The 20,807-nt window shown below is 43.4% G+C and overlaps 1 protein-coding gene across 6 annotated transcripts in view; it reads left to right on the top strand.

Annotated features, from left to right (window-relative positions):
- PTPN3 (protein tyrosine phosphatase non-receptor type 3) overlaps positions 1-20,807 on the top strand; it is a 341,924-nt gene that overhangs the window by 140,728 nt on the left and 180,389 nt on the right. For all 6 annotated transcript variants that reach the window (XM_008169326.4, XM_065584007.1, XM_065584011.1 and 3 more), the window contains 2 exons: positions 20,210-20,317; positions 20,398-20,440. In XM_008169326.4, the coding sequence (XP_008167548.4) occupies positions 20,210-20,317; positions 20,398-20,440 (151 nt within the window). The remainder of the gene's footprint in view (positions 1-20,209; positions 20,318-20,397; positions 20,441-20,807) is intronic.

The raw sequence follows: 20,807 nt of genomic DNA, 5'->3' as shown, positions 1-20,807 counted from the left end.
TTCTGTATGCAAGATGCCTACTTCTATATCTACATACCTCTGACTCACAGGCAGTTCCTGAGGTTCAAGATGGACCATTGACACTTGGACTTACCGCTTCCCCTGAGAGCCTTCACAAAGGGTTTCTCTGTGGTAGCGACTCACCTCTGACGTCAAGGAGTCCTTGTCTTCCCCATCTCAACCTTTCCAGACTACTGTTCTAATTTCCAGGAGTCTGATTTGTCGTGCATACGCCAAGTCTCACCTCCCTTAAAAACAACTTGCTTACAAAATCAGACCTAAAAATACAAGTGTGTCAGAGCACACTATTACTGAAAAATTGCTTACTTTCTCATTATTACCATATAATTATAAAATAAATTAGGGGCTGTCAAGCGAGTAAAAAAATTAATCGTGATTAATTGCATGATTAAAAAAATTAAGATTCATATGTCCCTTCATGCTTCAACCAAAATTCCAGAGGACATGTGTCCATGCTGATGACAGGTTCAGCTCAACAACAATCCAAAGCAGTGCGGACCAATATATATTCATTTTCATTCTCTGATTCAGATGCCACCAGCAGAAGGTTGATTTTCATTTTTGGTGGTTCGGGTTCTGTAGTTTCTGCTTCGGAGTGTTGCTCTTTTAAGACTTCTGAAAGCATGCTCCACACCTCGTCCCTCTCAGATTTTGGAAGGCACTTCAGATTCTTAAACCTTGGGTCAGGTGCTGTAGCGATCTTTAGAAATCTCTCATTGGTACCTTCTTTGCTTTTTGTCAAATCTGCAGCAAAAGTGTTCTTAAAACCAACATGTGCTGAGTTATGATCCGAGATTGCTATAACATGAAATGTATGGCAGAATGTGGGTAAAACAGAGCTGGAGACATACAATTCTAACCCAAGGCATTCAGTCACAAATTTAATTAACACATTCTTTTTTTAATGAGCATCATCAGCATGGAATCATGCCTCTGGAATGGGGGCTGAAGCATGAAGGGGCATATGAATGTTTAGCATATCTGGCACGTAAAGACCTTGCAATGCCGGCTACAAAAGTCCCATGTGAACACCTGTTCTAACTTTCTGGTGACATTGTAAATAAGAACGGGGCAGCATTATCTCCCATAAATATAAACAAACTTGTTTGTCTTAGCAATTGGCTGAACCAGAAATAAGACTGAGTGGACTTGTTTTTGTTGTTGTTGTTACATAACTGCACTAAAAAACAAAACGACATTTGTAAGTTGCACTCTCACGATAAAGACGTTGCGCTACAGGACATGTATGAGGTGAATTGAAAAAATACTATTTCTTTTGTTTTTTACAGTGCTAATATTTGTAATAAAAATAATGTGCGCACTGTGCACTTTGTATTCTGTCTTGTAATAGAAATCAATATATTTGAAAATGTAGAAAAATATCCAAAAATATTTAATACATTTCAATTGGTATTCTATTGTTTAACAGTGCGATTAAAATGTCAATTAATCATAATTAATTTTTTGAGTTAATCACATGAGCTAACTGCAATTAATGGACAGCCCTAAAATAAATCAATTGAATATAAATATTGTACTTCCATTTCAGTGTACTATATAGTATATAGAGCAAAATAAACAAATACTTGTATGACATTTTACTTTGTACTGACTTCTCTAGTGCATTTTATGTAGCTTGTTGTAAAAAGAGGCAAATATCTAGATGAGTTGATGTACCCCCTGGAAGACTTCTGCGTACCCCCAGGGATGTACGTACCTTTGGTTGACAACCACTGATCTAGATGACTGGCTACTGGCAATGCAATCCAAGGAGGAAGCTTGAGAATCAACGTCCCAGCTTCTTCTCCTCCTCTCATCCCTAGTGGTGATGAGCATCAACATCGAAAAATCGACTTTGCACCCTACATTGTCCCTGGAATTCATAGGCGCATGCATCATCATGGGCTCGGCACGGGCTTATCTGCCAAGGGACAGGTTTCAGAGCCTACTGGACCAGATCAACCCTTCGGTCTCAGCCAGGACCTATCCGTCCCTCCTAGAGCACATGGCAGTATGTATGTACATCACGTCCTTCGCTTGTCTGTGCCTTGCTGCCTACAACTATGGTTGCGAAGTGTCTACTCCTCTATGCACCAACCCATGGAAATCATACTCAATGTACCACTGGAGGTAATCACATCACTTTGAGGGTGGATAGGCTCGCTACGAGTCTGCTCCAGGATGCCCTTCCTTCCATCCTCGCCGAGTAAGAGTCGTAACGGATGCGTCACTCACAGACATGGGCGCCCACATAGGAGATCACATGACACAAGGCACCTGAACTGTGTGAGAAGCCAGGATGCACATAAACATACTGGAACTTCGGGCTGTATGCAAAGCGTGCCGCTACTATTTTGCCTTCCATCTAAGGATCTCAAAGCATTTTACACATTGATGAATTAAACCTAAGTGCATATGTGATTCAGGAAGTACCATGTTACAGATGAGAAAAATAGAGTTGGAGAGGTTACTTGACTTGCAAAAAGTCACAGATAATCTGTCGAAGCCAAGAGTGAAACTAAGCTCTAGATGCAGAAAACTTTTTTTTTCAATTGGTGACTTTCAGGTCCCAGGGTTTACAGGGCTGGCAGTTAAAAGAGAACCATAGTTTTACTTGACAAGGGAACGGTTTTTAGATGGATTCTTTGAGAGGCAATAAACATGGAATTTCATGTGTGATTTCTTTATTTTTAGTAATTTCTGCATAGCAGCACTTAAGAACCAAAGACACTCTGACCCATTCTGGGCCTGGGAAGATCATTCCCCTACCATACATTTTTGTGTGATTACATACAATTTCACCAGTACTAAATCTTCACAAAGAAGAGAAACATTCTTTTGAAAGACTCCAGCCAAGAGCAGCTAGAGCTTGACTGCTGTTTCAGAATGGTTTTGGCAAACCTTGATTGCAGATAAACGGCACCAGTTTGAAGAGACTTTAAGTGGCCATTCTTCCCCTTGGAAAACGTCTCCTTTTCATCTTACAGCAACTTCATTATAAATAAGTGGATCTGTTAGTGTTCCAAATGTATAAATTGGGCCCGTATTTGGTTTTCCTTTCTAGATGCAAGAGTTCTCACGAGATACTAGCAGTAGAACTGCACCTGAATGATCTTGGGAACTCCCTGTTCTGCCAGCTATTATTTTTTGGTGCCTCTGTTTATGCTACATCAGGTGATTTGTTTCATTATTTTCTTCTGCTTTTAACTACCTTGTAATGATAAAGTAGCTAAACCACATGTATATTAGCAGCCCAGCAGTGTGAAACTTTCCCAGTCATTCATTCTTGACACGTCTCATGGGATTGCCTTATCTGTCAACCTACAATAAGCCCATCTTGGCACATACCCTCGCTGAGCCTCTGAAAAATGGAAAAAAAAAATTGCAACTGTTGAAAACCAATTGCAGTAGAGATTAGATCTGCACTGTAAATAGAACCAAGAATTTGCATAACTTTTAATTAAAAATAGACCTACATGAGAATTAAAACTACATATGTTGGACACAAATATAAACTTTTGGCAGTGTATTCAGATTAAAAGAACAAGCTGATAAAATGCATATATTTTGATTGCATCTCTTTTGGAGGATTATGGGATGCTTGATTTCCTCTCAGTGGCATGCCACCACTTTTGTCTTCTTTCATAATATACTATCAGGTGAAGGGGACTGGACAGTTTATATTCTGATGCAACCAGTCATGCAGTATTTGCAGGTTGCCTCCCTGACTTTATGTGGAGGAATGACGGAGAGTGAAAAATCTGAGATGGGAGTCTTACTTGCTGCACAAAATGCAACCACTTCTAATTTTCAGTAGTAGCACTAAGCAGGATATACCACAATATTCATGTTGCAAATCAAATACTTGTAGGTTTAAAGATGCTTTAAAATGTATTAATTTTGAGTGAGAAACTTAAGGTAAAGTTGAAAAATCAGTCTCAAGCACCTAAAAATGTCAAAAAACTGTGGTTATGTCCTCCTGAATGGGGTCTTAGAAGGCTCTCTGAGGCTCAGCCAAGTTTTGACTGAATTCTTTGCTTTGTATCCTCAATATTCTTTAAATAGTTTCTTTATATGGAATTCCTTATGGCTTTTAAAAAGAAAGAAACCAAGTCCACCACATTCCATATTTGCTAAACAGCAGAAGAAATACTCTGTATTTTGTAGTATGTACAATCCACGAGGCAGAAACCTCTCTGATTCCAGGCACACCATAATATGGAAGAAAGCAGAATTCCTGTAGTGCCCTGTCTTCCCCATGCACTTTCTCTAATCATAGAAGAAAAGCATAACACTGCCTATGAACTTTCCTAAACTGAATATGTATGTGCAGATATGCTGACAGACTTAGATCGCATCACAACCCAATGCACAAACACTTCCAAACCCTTAGCTTTCACAAAGCACAACCAATTTTCATTAAACCATTTAAAGGCATGTTTGTAATACAGAAGCTATATCCCTGCAAAATTCCAAGTTCTTATCTGCTACTTATACACTGGAGCTCCTTTAGCAAGAAATGCAGTATTTTTTCACTCTTAAAACTTCAAAATAGCCAACCATTTTGGTTAAAATTTTTCAAAAGGATTCAGACTTGAGAGAACACTACGAAATTTCAGCCAGAAAGGTAAATAATTAAAAAAGTATAAGTCACTGAAGATGACCCTTAATTTTGCACAAATGTTTTCATATTATCTGTGAGTATTGCTAAACTTAGATATCTTAATTGTATCTTTATTTTATAGCCTTTTGTAAATACAAAGAAATGTCTGAGTTTTTACAATCAGTGTATGGTATTGATACTTTTTGTTTACTAGCTTTTTAAAAGAATGAAAATCACATGCGACTCATAGACTTTAAGGTCAGAAGGGACCACTAGTCTGACCTCCTGCACAACACAGGCCACAGAATCTCACCCACCCATTCCTGTATCAACCCCCTAATCTATGTCTGAGCTATTGAAGTCCTCAACTTCTGGTTTAAAGGCTTCAAGGTGCAGAGAATCCTCCAGCAAGTGACCCGTGCCCCATGCTGTAGAGGAAGGAGAAAAACCGCAGGGCCTGTGCCAATCTGCCCTGGATGAAAATTCCTTCCTGACCCCAAATATGGCGATCAGCTAAACCCTGAGCATGTGGGCAAGACTCACCAGTCAGACACCCAGGAAAGAATTTTCTGTAGTAACTCAGATTCCACCCTATCTAGTGTCCCATCACAGGCCATTGGGCATATTTACTGCTAATAGTCAAAGATCAATTAATTGCCAAAATTAGGCTGTCCCATCATACCATCCCTTCCATAAACTTATCAAGCTTAGTCTTGAAGCCAGATATGTCTTTTGCCTCCACTGCTCCCCTTGGAAGGCTATTCCAGAACTTCACTCCTCTGATGGTTAGAAACCGTCATCTAATTTCAAGTCTAAACTTCCTGATGGCCAGTTTATATCCATTTCTTTTGTCCACACTGGTACTGAGCTTAAATAATTCCTCTCCCTCCCTGGTATTTATCCCTCTGATATATTTAGAGAGAGGAATCATATCACCCCTCAGCCTTCTTTTGGTTAGGCTAAACAAGCCAAGCTCTTTGAGTCCCCTTTCATAAGACAGGCTTTCCATTCCTCGGATCATCCTAGTAGCCCTTCTCTGTACTTGTTCTAGTTTGAATTCATCCTTCTTAAACATGGGAGACCAGAACTGCGCACACTATTCCAGATGAGGTCTCACCAGTACCTTGTATAATGGTACTAACACCTCCTTATCTCTACTGGAAATACCTCGCCTGATGCATCCCAAGACCGCATTAGCTTTTTTCACGGCCATATCACATTGGCGGCTCATAGTCATCCTGTGATCAACCAATACTCCGAGGTCCTTCTCCTCCTCTGTTACTTCCAAGTGATGCGTCCCCAGTTTATAACAAAAATTCTTGTTATTAATCCCTAAATGCATGACCTTTCACTTTTCACTATTAAATTTCATCCTATTACTATTACTCCAGTTTACAAGGTCATCCAGATCTACCTGTAGGATATCCCGGTCCCTCTCTGTATTGGCAATACCTCCCAGCTTTGTGTCATCCGCAAACTTTATTAGCACATTCCCACTTTTTGTGCCAAGGTAAGTAATAAAAAGATTAAATAAGATTGGTCCCAAAACCGATCCCTGAGGAACTCCACTAGTAACCTCCTTCCAGCCTGACAGTTCACCTTTCAGTATGACCCATTGTAGTCTCCCCTTTAACCAGTTCCTTATCCACCTTTCAATTTTCATATTGATCCCCATCTTTTCCAATTTAGCTAATAATTCCCCATGTGGAACCGTATCAAATTCCTTACTGAAATCGAGGTAAATTAGATCCTCTGCATTTCTTTTGTCTAAAAAATCTGTTACATTTTCCCAAAATGTCTTTCTTTGAGAAGGTAAGTCACATTAAATCTGACATCCTGAAATGTGAAAGAATATCAGTTGGCCAATTCAGAACAAAAAAAGGTAACCAAGTCAGATCCATGAAGCAATGTCTTGATGGGAAAATTGTTTCACTAAAGTAATAAAGACTAAGGCCATGTCTGCACTACAAAGTTAAGTCAACTTCATGTAAGTCGACATCGAGCCTCTGATTTAAGCAAGTCAATCTTGCGTATCCACACTACGCTCATTGTGTTGGCGGAGTGCATCCTCACTAGCAGCGCTTGCATCGACACATGGAGCACTGCACTGTGGGTAGCTGGAAGATCTAGAGCGGAGCAATTCACAGTTGCTGGCAACAGTTATGCATCACCTTGATACGGCCGAGCAGCGTTTATGGGCTCAGGAAACAAGCACTGACTGGTGGGGCTCATGAAGCCATATACAGGCAGCCTGGACAGCAGTAAGGACTGGTTCAACCATAGGCTGAGCAAGTGAGGAATGGTGGTGGAATGTGCCTTTGGATGTTTAAAAGGTCGCTGGCATTGTTTGCTTACTAGGTTAGACCTCAGTGAAAGCAATATCCCCATTGTTATTGCTGCCTGCTGTGTGCTCCATAATATCTGTGAAACAAAGGGAGAAAAGTTTCCGTTGGGGTGGGGGGTTTAAGGCATATCACCTGGCAGCCAATTTTGCACAGCTAGATACCAGGGCAATAAGAAGAGCACATTGATGGGCTCTGTGTCTTCGTGAGGCTTTGAAAACCAGTTTCAGCATTGAGCCAAAGTAATGTGACACTTATCTGTGTTGTTCCTTACCAAACTGTCCCCTCCTTTGCATTTTCTCCTGTGTAAACTCCACCCCCACCAACTACCATGTGTTTAATGAATAAAGAGCCTTTTCCCCTCCATCCGTTAAGTTTTATTATGCACACAAACATACAGAGACAGCAAAGAAAAGTAAGATAACCTGGGGCACAAGGGCTGATGATACTGCGGGGGGGAGGGGGGGAGAAACAAGGAAAGCTTGCTTACAGATGCACTACAGTAACAATCAAAGGTGTGGGAATGGGCACCTTCTGGTCCTAGTACCCTCCCCTGGTGTTGAGTGCAAGGGATGTCAAACTCCTCCTCTCCTCTCCCTCCCCCTGCTTCATAGGATATTTGGGGGAGGAGGCTGTAGAATTGGGCAATGATGGCAGCAGGTTCAGCATAGGCTGCGAGGAACATCCAGCTGCCTTTCTTGAACCTCAACCAGATGCCTCAACATGTCTGATTGCTCCTTCATAATCCATAGTATCTCTTCCTGCGTGGCATGCTCTTGTTCCCTGCATGATCTCCTGTCCTCCCTGTCCATGTCCATGTTCTCAGACAGTGTGATCCTCCATGCTCTGAGCTCCGTCTTGTCACTCGGAGGCACGCATTAACTCATTGAACATGTCCTCCCAAGTCTTCTTTTTCCACCTTCTAATCTGGGGAAGTCTCTGTCCTGGTGTGGAAGATGTGCCAACAGACAAGGTTTCAGCTACAAGGAATGCAAAGCACCAGGGTAGCATTGACAGTGCATACATTGTTTCTAGTGCAAGGTTAATTTTTTTTTATAAAAAAAAAAACCCACCCCTCAAAACACTTCACTGCAAGCCACAACGTAATCAAAACCACTGGCTATTGCAAGAGTTGGTTTGCTGCTCCAGCCACGGTGAGTAAGGCCACGAGGCATGGGCGAGAGGTCTTGTCCTGCTGCTTTTGTGAAGACATCTTTGGGATCACAGGTTGGAACTTGAGAAAAGCCTCCTTTCCCCTAGCAACCTGGATGGTGCTTGAGGACAAGCACCAGTGTAAAGCCCCCCAAATAGTTTGTTTTTTTACAAAAGCGGCACTGGGTTGTAGGGAGGGGGAAGGGAGACATACAGGAAGTCACCCTCCCCCCCCCTTTTTTTTTTCTTTCAGTGCTGCTTGCAATACACATGATCCCTTCCAACCACAACCACAGCACATTTGGAAAAGCCTGGTTGTGTGACCCAGATTTCACCAAACGGGGCTGATTACTTGTTGAATTGTTTGCGGTTTAAGGGCTAGCATTCAAAACTTCTCCCGTTTCCCTTAGGTGACTCTATACAATATAACTCTCCTGAAGGTAACAGAGGCTGCAAGGGAGCAGATGCTGCAAGCATCTTGGTACAGACCTGGTCCTTGTACTGCAATGATGCCAGCAGAGTTAATACTGGAGTGGCATGGGAAAGTGTCCTACTGTGGTGGACAAAATAAGGCAGCCTTTCCCAGAAATCTTTTGCAGAGGATTGCAGAGTACCTCCATGAAAGCTTCCTAGGGATCTCCATGGAGGATTTCCAGGCCATCCCCGTGCACATAAACAGTCTTTTTCGGAGAGCACCCTCTGTGTAGCTGCTGTGGCCACTGATACCCACTACACCTATTTTTTTTGTTCAGATTAAACATAAAAAAGAAGAGCATGTAACCCCTACAGTTTAATTGGAAATGTGTACTCACCAGAGGTGCCTTCCGCGGGATCACGCTCCACCGCCAGCTGGTCCAGTGAAGGGATGGGCTCCAGGGTTAGAAACAGTTCTTGGCTGACTGGGAGAATGGATCCTCCACTTGCCTACCTCAAATTATCTTCCTCCTACTCCTCGTCAACAATGTCCTCCTCGTTGTTGCTCGAGGTTGCCCGGGGTTCCTGGGGAGGTATCCCCAGAGCGTTTTGGGGGCGGTGGTGGTGGGGTCGCGGCTGAGAATTGCATGCAGCGCCTCATAAAAACAGTGTGTCTGTGGGGCAGAACTCATGAATGACTGTTTGCCTCCCTTGTCTTCTGGTACGCTTGCCGAAGCTCCTTTATTTTCACATGGCTTTGGTGTGCGTCCCTGGTGTAGCCCTTCTCCCACATTCCCACGCAATCTTGGCATGGATGTCAGTGTTTCTTCTGCTGGATCTGAGCTTTTCCTGCAGACTCTTCTCTTCACACAGCAATAAGATCCACAACCTCCTGTGTACTCCATGCTGGAGCACGTTTGCAGCCTTCAGTGTCCATGATCAGCTGTGCTGGCGAGCTCTCCACACTGAATAAACAGGAAATGAAAATTCAAAAGTTCCTGGGCCTTTAATAGAGGAGTGGCTGTTTGCTGTGTACCTGGCTGACGTGCAGTGGAGTTGAAAGTGCTCTTCGGAGCAGTCACAACAGAGCACTGTGAGACACCTCCTGGAGGTCAATTCATTCGAATTACACAACGCGGTGTCTACACTAGCCCCACGTCGACCCGTGGATGTCACATCAAGCGCTACTCCTCTCATGGAGGTGGAGTACAGCAGTTGACTTTACAGGCCACTTAGTTTGGCGGAAGTGATTTGGTAGTGTAGACACATGCATTATTAGATTGACTTAACGCGGCTTATGTCAACTAAAGTTTCTAGTGTAGACCAGGCCTGAATTGATTGTGGTGGTTTGATTGTGCAGAGTAAAAACATACTTGCTTTTTTTGTTTTGTTTTGTTTGTTGTGTTTGCCAGATTTCTGGAATGACCATGGATTTAAATTACTTTTCAGTCACTGACCATGAGTGAAACAGAACTTACCATGTTTTGATTCCTGCAACTAACAACCAAACTGAGGTTGGAGCTTTCTCAGTGTAGGAAGTGGCTCAGAAGGTAAAGCATGTCTGGAAGTCAGTGTAGGTTCCAAAATCTAGTTATCTAGGAACTGATGTCTCCTTGGAAGAATCCGCAGATCTAGAGATCACACATTGAAAACTTGCAACTTAATTCAGTGATGGGGTCAGTGGCGGGCATATTTAAATGAAGAGAACATTAAAACAAACTGAATAAGCACATTAGGGTATTTTTTTGCTCGTGATCAGTGAAATATTCAGCATTAGCCTACAAACTCTTTTTCACAGCTAGAGCTCCTGTTTCAGTCTGTCTGCATTATCAGTTAAGAGAGGAGGAGATCATATAAAAACTTGTTCTCAGGCAGAAGTGGACAAGGCAGCTCTTCATTTGACATTCCATTAAATTAATCCGCTTTTGTTTATGTTTAGATGTCATATAAACAATATTTGTCAAAATCCTGTTAAAATACATGTAAAAATATGCACGCGTGTGCACACACACCCCATTTCTCCAAATGAAATCAATAGGAATGATTTGAGCCTCTGGCTTCCAGATGCTGGGACTAGACGACAAGGGGATGGTTCACTTGATAATTGCTCTGGTCTGTTCATTCCCTCTGAAACATCTGGCATTGGCCACTGTTGGAAGACAGGATACTGGGCTAGATGGACCATTGATCTGACCCAGTGTGGGCCATTCTTATGCTGTTACAATTTTCTTCTTGTCCTAGTATACTTTAAAACTGCAGAAAAGTTGAGACCCAGAGATATTTCACAGCTAATACTTATTTTGAATTTTAATGTATTTATCATGAGCGTACTGCTGAAATAGCTGCAGAGATCTACTAGTAGCATTTTAAAATGGAGCTGAGATACGTAACATCTTCAAATGTCGTTTTGGGAGACTGTGTTGTTCCCCCCCATCCCCTGTTTGCAGTTATGAAGTCCCAGAAAGTTGAATTCAGGCACCCTTCTTTATTCAACTGGTGAACTTTTGAATTTTGTGAAACCAGCAGGGAGTCTGTGATCTATTTCCTTTTCATCAGATAAAATGGAATAGATTTCCTCGCTTTCCTAGTGACTGGATCGGTAGGTACCTGGATAGTTGAAACTCAAGAGTCTCAGAACCAGTCAGAATAAGAGAAAGGTAGTGTTCGGCAGGGCAAGTAGCTTGAGTAACAGTACAGAACTTCCCTCTTATCTGAAGGCGTCTGCTGGACTGTCACATTCAGGATTGTTGGTATTCTTACTAGACATGTTACTCTAGAATTCCCAGATACTAAGAGTGACCACAAATTCAGCCTTTCAGATGTAGACTTCCTCACAGTCACCTATGCCTTTGTTACTTGAAGGCTTTGCCTAGTATAGCTTGTTGTACCTGAGACTTACCTTGAAGGCATCTCAGAAGCTTTAATCAGTATAGATTGTGGTTATCCATCTTTTTGAGTAGCTCAGATGGCAAGAACACACACATCTATGCCCCCAAATGACCGTGGCTGTCATTTCCCTTATAGATGAAAGTCAAGGTTACCTATACGTGCTGAAATGATCTCTTCCCTCTGCTCCATCATGACACTTGCATCCATCTGGAACACTGTCTGTCCAAAGGATAGAAGCGAATTCAAACCAGTGGCAGGAAATTCTCTCCCTTCAGAAGTACCTCTGAAACCAAGTGTGGTATAGGATACTCTGTTTTAAAAGTATTCCCAGATTTTTTGCAAACCACAGGTTTTCACTCTTAGGAGGTTGGGTGGTTCTTTCCCTGTCCTTCAAGTTCAAAACAATATGATGGAATGGGATCACTGTGCATATGCTATGCTATGGTATTGGGGGAAAATACCACTTTTATTATTCTAAGTCATGCAAAATGCACTCATGATGCTGAGCTCTTTTATAAATGTTTATATAGCAATAATATACATTCCCTCTGCAACTTTGGTGTAAAAATAACTAGAGTTTTCCTTTTAAATGTTTCATTAGCAAATGGGAGCAAACGGGTGGTACTAGAAAGAAAGTTGTGGCTCTATGGTTTTAACTCACTGGTTCATATGCTTGTCAGGAATTACTATATTTAGGCTCAGAAGGATCAGATTTTTATTGGTAAATGTCAGTTTCACCATACACACACATATTGTTGAAAAGATATTTCTATTGATAATTAAAATTTACATATAGGCAAAGAAGGAAAATTTCTACTTGAGAACGTATTAGAATTTGACTTATGGGTATTTACTTTGTATATTTTGATATATGATGACAATTTGTGTTTCAATGGTTATAAAGCTTTAACTTTTTGAATCTCAACGTCTACTAGCATTAAATAATTGTCTGACCCCTCCATAATTTCCATAACTATGAAAATGTAATCAATAAAATGGAAAGAAATTCTCAAAACCCATAATATTTGTGCACCTGTGAATATTTAAATAAATAAATATAGAAAAAATTTATAACACTAAATGTTGATATTGTCTGATGAACTTGTGTAAATATATATATATATATATATATATATATATATATATATTGAATTCTGCCAAGCCTATGTTGGAAGTTTGTACCTCTGGACTTTTACAGGTGAGAGACTTGCAGAAAAGCATTTAAACTTGCTTTTTCGTGTAAAAAGAGTTGTCTATATTACTTTCTCTCTTTTGTGGTATTGTTTCTAATCTAAGCTGCCCTTTTCTGAATCTGTTTTTTGGAACTGTGATTTTTCTTTTAAACTGGTCATTTTTTAAACAAAGCATTCCTTGTGAAAGTCAAACTTATCAAGCATTAATAACTTAAGAATAACTTCCCTTGAAAGCCAAGTGGCAAGTGATGTTTCTCTATTCCCCTGGTATCCACAGAGATGGCTGTCAAATCAGAGTTGACTCTGCCTGTTGAGCATCTTGGAATCTTTTTTGACATGCATTTACATGTAAACCTAAAGACCATAAATAGTCTCTGAGAGTTAGTGCTTGCTACTCGGCCAAGCAAGGCTGAGTGTCTTAGTGCTTTAGTACACATTTTTAACTTATTTTTCTTGAGTAGACCAAGATCTATAAAACAAGGTTTAGAGGATGTTTGAACCAGAAGTCCACGAAAGCTTATGCTCTAATAACTTTATTAATCTCTAAGTTGCCACAAGTACTCCTGTTCTTCTTTTTGCGGATACAGACTAACACGGCTGCTACTCTGAACCAGAATGAAATTGATTTCATTTGTGTACTTGAATTTTTTTATTTCAGCAATATCAGAAAAATCTTGTTAATCAATAGCTGGGTATATTTTGAGAATCAATTCTCTAGTCATTTTTTTTTTTCCCCCCAGTAAGACTGAAGTCAGGTTTTTCACTGAGGTTGTTGGGTTGTTATGGCATGCAGTTTCAGCTGCACAAGGAACTTTGAGATGCCTTAAACTTTACCCCACAGTTTTTCAGAGAAGGGCATTGTCATGACATATCTACAGTAATGTTGTAATTTATAATAGTGGCAAAGACATCTGCCATGCAAAGGCTGTTTTTTGTCATCTTGTGTGTTGTCCCAGGGAATACACATTTTAATTTGTTAAATAGGATTGTAAGATCTTCAGTGCTGGAACTTTCCTTGTAGGAAATACTGAGTAAGATTATGGCACTTATTGTGCTGAGTCTTATTGCAGTAGCTGCACCTTTGTGGTCTATTCTTTCGTTTGTTTTTCCTCAATTTTATCTTCTGTATATATTTTTGTATTGTCCCCTACCCTTCTCTCCTTTTGTTTCCATCCTCCACTTGGTCTTCACATCCCGTCATTTTGATTATGGCAAGGATTTTTCATGCCATTCCAAGCAGCCCAATAGCCCATTTTCCTGTTCAGGAAGCATTTCATAGGCTTCTCTCTAGAGTCATTCATTATCATATGGACAGCAGACCCTTGTGGAGAGAATTGCTGTGTGGCCTTATCTGGGTGAAGGAACACAGAATGGCTGGTCATATACTGATGCTTGATTGCAGATTTAACTCTGGAGAGGTCTCTGTGCACCTTGTAGGAATCTGGTGTGTCTGTTAGAAAGGCAGGCACATGTCATGATGCAAGCACTGATGGGGAACTGAGGCACATGTTTAGTCATTCATTCAAGGTTGCACAGAGTGCCAAACATAGCCAGGAACTGGACTAGTTGGGGGTAAGGGGCTGTGAAAGCGGTATAAATTAAGGTGCGTGGGCCTTGAACAACACATGGCAGGATTGCAAGGGAGGACGCAATGGGTGTTATTTTTTCTGAAGTGAGGCTCAATTTTCAAAAGAAAATACCATTATAGAACTGTGACTTTGGTAGAAAGTGAGGTTAGGGCTGTCATGGGGGAGAAGAAGAGGAAGGTGTAGAGCAGTGGTTTTCAAACTTTTTTTCTGGTGACCCAGTTGAAGAAAATCGTTGATGTCTGCGACCCAATGGAGCTGGGGCTGAGGGGTTTGGGGTGTGGGCAGGGGCTCAGGGCTGGGGCAGGGGATTGAGGTGTGGGAGGGGGTCAGGGCTCTGGGCTGGGAGTGCAGGCTCTGGGGTGGGGCCGGGGATGAGGGGTTTGGGGTGCAGGAGGGGGCTCCAAGTTTGGGGGGGGTCCGGGCTGGGGCAGGGGATCGGGGTACAGGCTTACGTCCGGCGGCTCCCTGTCAGTGGTGCAGCCAGAGTGCAGAGACAAGCTTCCCGCCTGTCCTGGCACTGCATCCCACTGCACCGGAAGGTCCAGCCTCCTAGGCGGAGGCACACAAGCAGCTCCGTGCGGCTCTCGCCCACAGGCACTGCTGCGCCCCCAGCTCCCATTAGTCAGTTCCAGGCCAATGGGAGTGTGGAGCCGGTGCTCAGTGTGGGGGCAGCACGTGGAGCCTCATGGCCCCCGGCCTAGGAGCCAGATCTGCTGCTGGCTACTTCTGGGGCACAGCGCAGTGTCAGAACAGGTAGGGACTATTAGTTTTTACTGGCCAGCCACCAGAGTCCCTGGATGCTGAGCAAGGCGACCCAGTGCCCAGGACTGGGTCGTGACCTGAAACTTTGAAAACCATTGGTGTAGAGTGTTGCACTGTGCTGTTAAACTATCACCCAGAAGAGACTGCATTTACGGTAATTTATTGGTGAGGGATATACATGTGTATATAATAAATTCCATATCGTAAGTTCTTTGGGGTAGGGACTATCATTTTCTATATGTCTATACGGCAACGAGCACAATATGGCCCCAGCCTACTTAGCCTCTAGGCACTAGTGAATATAAATATTAAAGAATATATTTAGAGAACTTGTAATCGAAGTCGAAGACAATAGCATTGTGCCCTCTAAGAAGCTAGAGGATTTTGAGTTTGTCAGCTCTACAATTATCCACATAAATCTGGAAAGTAATTCTAATAAGTGTCAGAGGAGGAAAGTAGGTGCATGGTGGAAATGTTTTGACTGTGGCAGTCCTATGTTTAATAAATCTGCCAAGTTTGTATCAATGAGGTTAAATTCAGGAGGGACCTTTTTAATGGAGGTGACTATTGTGAACACTTGTTATGAAGTGGTTAAACTGAAAAGAATGTCCACGGCCAGGTATTAAATTCTTGATAGTAATCTGAAGTGTGTGTGTGTGTGTGTGTGTGTGTGTGTGTGTGTGTGTGTGTGTGTGTGTGTGTGTAAAAGATGAGGTGGCCTGCATTTTAATGCCAGAATAAGTAGGAATTTTGAAAGCGCTTCATCTCTGTAGAAAAATGTTTACATCTCCTAATATTGATTTCTCCTATATTAGGATACCCTTTTTAAATGTGAGTTTTAGGAAAGGTTTCTGCGATCACAAATATGGTGTTTCATGTGGAGTGCCCATAACTTTATTCTCTACCTATTGGATACCTTATGGCCTAATCATTACACTAGGGCATTGGGGGTTAGGAGAACTGAATTCTACTTCAAACGCAACTCATTACAGTCATCTTGTTGCTTCTGTTTCCTCCCATGTAAAATGGGGATAAAAATACCTACCTTTATAAAGTACTTGGCACTTGATGGTACACTTCATCAGAGGATCTCAAAGTATGATGTGGCAAAGACTGGTCTACACTAAAAACTTGGCCAGCATAGCAACGTCAGTTAGGGTATGATTTATTTTTGGGAGCGGTGGGAGAATTAGGGGGAGACTTTATGCTGGTCAAAGCTGTAGTGTAGAAATAGTTGCGCTGGCATAAAATGGTTTTGCCAGTACAGCTTATTTCACTCAACAAGCCTATATAAACTGCAATGACAAAAGCACTTTTTAGCTGGCATAGCTGTGTCTACAGCTCGGGGGGGGGGGGGGGGGATAGCTCAGTGGTTTGAGCATTGGACTGCTAAACCCAGGGTTGTGAGTTCAATCCTTGAGGGGGCCGTTGAGTTCAATCCTTGAGGGGGCCGTTTAGGGATCTGGGACAAAAATCTGTATGGGGATTGGTCCTGCTTTGAGCAGGGGGTTGGACTAGATGACCTCCTGAGGTCCCTTCCAGCCCTGATATTCTATGATTCTATGATTCTACATTAGAAGGGTCTTTGTCAGAAGGAGCTTACAATCTAGTATAACACCAGAGACGACAGATGGTTGCTAACAAGCAGGAGAGTACAAGGAAACAATGAGACAATATTGGTCACAATAGGCAGTGGTCTCAGCACACTAGTGGCCCAAATGTTAAGTTTTTTATAGGCATTAGTGAAAACAAGACTTTTTTGGAGGTATTTAAAGGTGGATAATGAGGTAGCTTTGGGGATGATTATGGGGAACTCCTCCCAAGCAGGAGGGGTAGCATGAAGGTGCTTGTTTTAAAATATAATAAGGTGGCAATGGAGGCTGCCATCATGGGATGACTGGAGACATGAGACAACATCTTGGTAGTGAAAGAGAAATGATTGGGAGGGTGGGATAGGACATGAAGCTTACATTTGAAGTGATAGAGGGTGCAAAGAGAGAGGTGAATAGTCAAAGCGACAGGCTAGGAGAAATCTTTGTAGCGGTGTTCTGAATGGATATTATGAGTGGGGCAAGATTATCAAGACAGAAGAGGATGTTGCAGTAACTCAGACATGAGATGGTGAGAGCCTGGACAAGAATTTTAGCTGGGTGGATGGATAGGAAAGACCGCATCTTAGAATGTTATGCAGAGAAAAAAATGGCAAAATTTAGATATAGCCTGGATGGGACGACTTCATGCGAGGTTCAAGTTGAAGATGACAACCGGGATATGGACCTGAGCAATGGGCAGGCTGTGGTGGTGTCTGCAGTGAGAAAGGAGGTAGTGCTTGGGAGAGGGACTGAGATGAAGGGCTCTGTTTTAGCCTTGTTGAGCTTGAGCTGACAGCCTATATTGCCTCTAAGCTGTGCGGCCGCACGGCAGGCTATCAAGGGCCGTCAGGTGGGGTGAGGTGCTCCTCCCCCGGTCCAGCCCAGCCCCACCGGAGCTGTTGCTGCTGGGGAGAGGCGCCCAGCCCTGCCCTGCCGGAGCAGCCGTGGAGAGGCTCCCCTACCCCAGTCCAGCCCAGTCCTGCCCCACCGGAACTGCTGTGGCCATGGAGAGGCGCCTCTCCCCCAGCCGAGCCCCACTGGAGTTGACGTGGCTGGGGAGAGGCGCCTCTCACCTGGCCCTGATCTGCGGCAGCAAGCCTACACTCCAAACCCCTCCTCCCTTGCCCCACCCCAGAGCCTGCACCCCCAGCCGGAGCCCTCACCCCCTGCACCCCAACCCTCTGCCCCAGCCCTGAGCCCCCTCCTCCACCCCAAGCATCCCGAGTCCTATCCCAGAGCCTTCATCCCCAGCCGGAGCCCTCACCCCCCCACACCCTCTGCCCCAGCCCTGAGCTCCCTCCCGCACCCTGAACTCCTGCTCCAGTCCTGAGCCCCCTCCACCATGAACCCCTCATCCCCAGCCCCAACCCAGAGCCTTCACCCCCCCCAGCCAGAGCCCTCAATCCCCCGCACCTCAATTCTCTGCCGCAGCCTTGAGCCCCCTCCCACACGCCGAGTCCCTCAGCCCCACCGCCACCACACATCACATCCATATTGGTGTACATAAAATTCTTTCTGCACATGGATGTAAAAAATTAGACAGAATACTGCTGACAGCTATATATCTATGAGGAGATGTCAGAGGCAGGATGAGATGTCTAATGTAGAGAGGTAGATCTGTGAGTCATCAGCATAGAGATAGTGGTTGAATTTCTGTTTGGGGTTGAAATTACTGGGAGATAAAATGTAAAGGGAGAAGAAAAGGGGACCAAGGACATAGACACAGAAAGGTAGATGAGAAGGATCCTCCGAAAGATACCTTGAGACTCTCTGACTTGATTTTTCAGAAGTTCTGATCACTCACTGTGACCCAAGGTCCTCTAGATGCCACCTGGCATTCTTTGGGTCTAGTATTTACATACTAGTTCACTAAAAAGTGTAATGTAAGATCTCTACTGAAAGCCTGTTTCACGCTGGTCATCATAATCTTTGGGAAATGTATGTGCAGATTATATGTAAGGAGTTTCTGATGGATGAGCGGCTGGGGAATGCCCAGACGACTTGGGGGTTGGGGTGAATCTATCTGCAAAGGGACGATACAGTCTGCATAGTCTGAGAGGGGAGGGTTGTGTTGCCTGTGGCTGGTGGAGTCAGGAGCTGACCCCTGGCAGGCACTGACAAGGCTTCCTCACGCTAAGGGCAGGTGGTAGTGAGGTGCATCATAACTCGGGGTACTGCTGGGAAGCATCACACTCACAACTGCAGAAGTCAGTGGGAGCTGTGCTTGAACATATTAAAGTGATATCTAATAATAAGTACTCTGAAATATCAGGTCCTAGGCATCTCAAATTGAGCACCAACAATTAGTGGATACTTTTCACCTCTGTGCCTCAGTTTGCCATTCGTAAAACGGGACTAATTCTATCCCCTCACTTCACCTAAAAAAAATTAATGTTTGTGAAGCATTCAGATACTGTAATGATGAGTGCCATAGATAAGTATATGGGGAAATCCATAATTGTCTTCAGAGCAGAGTTTGACTAGTGTGCAGAAGAAAAGGCCTGGGCATACATTGAATAATGAGAATCAAAAATATTGAGTAGTTTCTTACTAATGTAGCACCATCCTGTGGTGCATTTGCCCTGGGCCCATGAGGTGATGGGGCCCAACCAGCAGAGACCACTCCACCTATAGGCAGCCTAGTGGCCCGCTCAACCAAGCTGCTGGGGGAGGGCTCCTGCCCCAACCCCAGATGGGCTACTGGGGAAGCACTCCCTTGGCCCCTCTGTAGCTACTTCTTGCCCCTGGCCCCCCAGTGCAAGTAAGATTGTGACTGAGCGGCTCGGGGCTGCTCCTGATGGCACTGCCAGGGCTTCAGCCCACACCTACCGCTCCAGTCCCCGTGAGCCTCACTGCCTGGAAAGCCTCCCGCTGCCACTTTAGATTCACTGTGCGACCACTGCTTCAGCAGTGAGGAGTTCATCCAGAAAGGTGCAGGAGGCGGACTGAGGGTTGGAGTGAGTTGCTGGAGGCCAAGCAGAGTATGTGTGCTGGGGGTGAAGAATATGGGGGGGCCGTGTGGGGAATTCATGCTGGGATGCAGAGTGTGAGGACTTGAGTGGCATATATCCAGCTCCCCTTGTGGTTGAGCTGAGTGGCAGCAGGGGAAGGGTGGCAGGGAGCAGATGGGGAGCAGGACCCCTGCCCCAGGCAGTAGAGGGTAAGGTGGTGGCTGGGGGAGGGTTGCAGGGGGTGACTGGGGTCCCCAGGTACCCACCCTGGAGAATGAGGAGGCTGGGAGAGGGGACCCCTCACCTGTTCTTGCACCAGGGCACTCTGGGGCCTTGTTATACCACTGACATCATCCATCCTGTGCACTGAATGAGGCAGGGGTCCTGGAGAACAAATAGCATGTGATAATTTTATTAAAGATTGTATCACTATGCGTTCACAAGGAGGGCAGAATTAAGGTTGTATAGACAACCTAAATTCTGATACTTCTGAACTTTTGAGTACGACTTTGGCAACCTTAAGAATGTTATTTTAGCGAGAGATTATTCACTTTAATATACTCTGTCTAATGATCTCTGTTCTGAGAAACTTTTAACCATTTTATTTATATACTAAATTTTATAACCAATTTTTCCGTTTCGATTTTTAATTAAAAACAAAAGAGTGTGCCTTTCATTTATGGAGTGTTCTTTGTTTTCAGAAACAAGATACTGGTCAGGTTTTGTTGGATATGGCCTATAACCACTTGGGTGTGACAGAGAAGGAATATTTTGGTTTACAACAAAGTGAAGAGTCAGTAGATTCCCCTGTAAGTATAGTGTTAAATTTAAAAAAACTATATTTTAAAAGTTCTTTTAAAAAAAAATCATCTAATTTTTCATTTCACAGCGATGGCTCGAATCAAGCAAACCTGTTAGAAAACAGCTTAAAGGTAAGATACTTTACGTAAAAATCTAACTTTTTCTGGCCTGAATTCCTCTTCTACCTATATCGTTGATTAGAAGAAACACAATTCTGAACTTCACTTTTGGGCATTAACAGTAGACTTTTTGGCAAAACTTCCTACAGTTCTTACTACTGGTTAAGCTTCAGTAGTGGTAGCTGCTCCAACGTAGATTAGACAATGTAGGTAACCAACATTACCACTCTGTCCTCTAGCTCTGGTCTGAGCAAAGTTAGACAACACAGTAGTGAAAATAGTAGCTGTCTGGTGACCTCTGTACATTACTGTTCCCACTAATGTCAGCAGTAGAGGGGAGAGTAAGTAGTTGATGGGGTAAGAGTGTAATGGTTTCAAA

This window comes from Chrysemys picta, chromosome 2 (assembly GCF_011386835.1).
Source record: "Chrysemys picta bellii isolate R12L10 chromosome 2, ASM1138683v2, whole genome shotgun sequence".
NCBI lineage: Eukaryota > Metazoa > Chordata > Testudines > Emydidae > Chrysemys > Chrysemys picta.
This window is presented reverse-complemented; position numbering and strand designations above follow the sequence as displayed.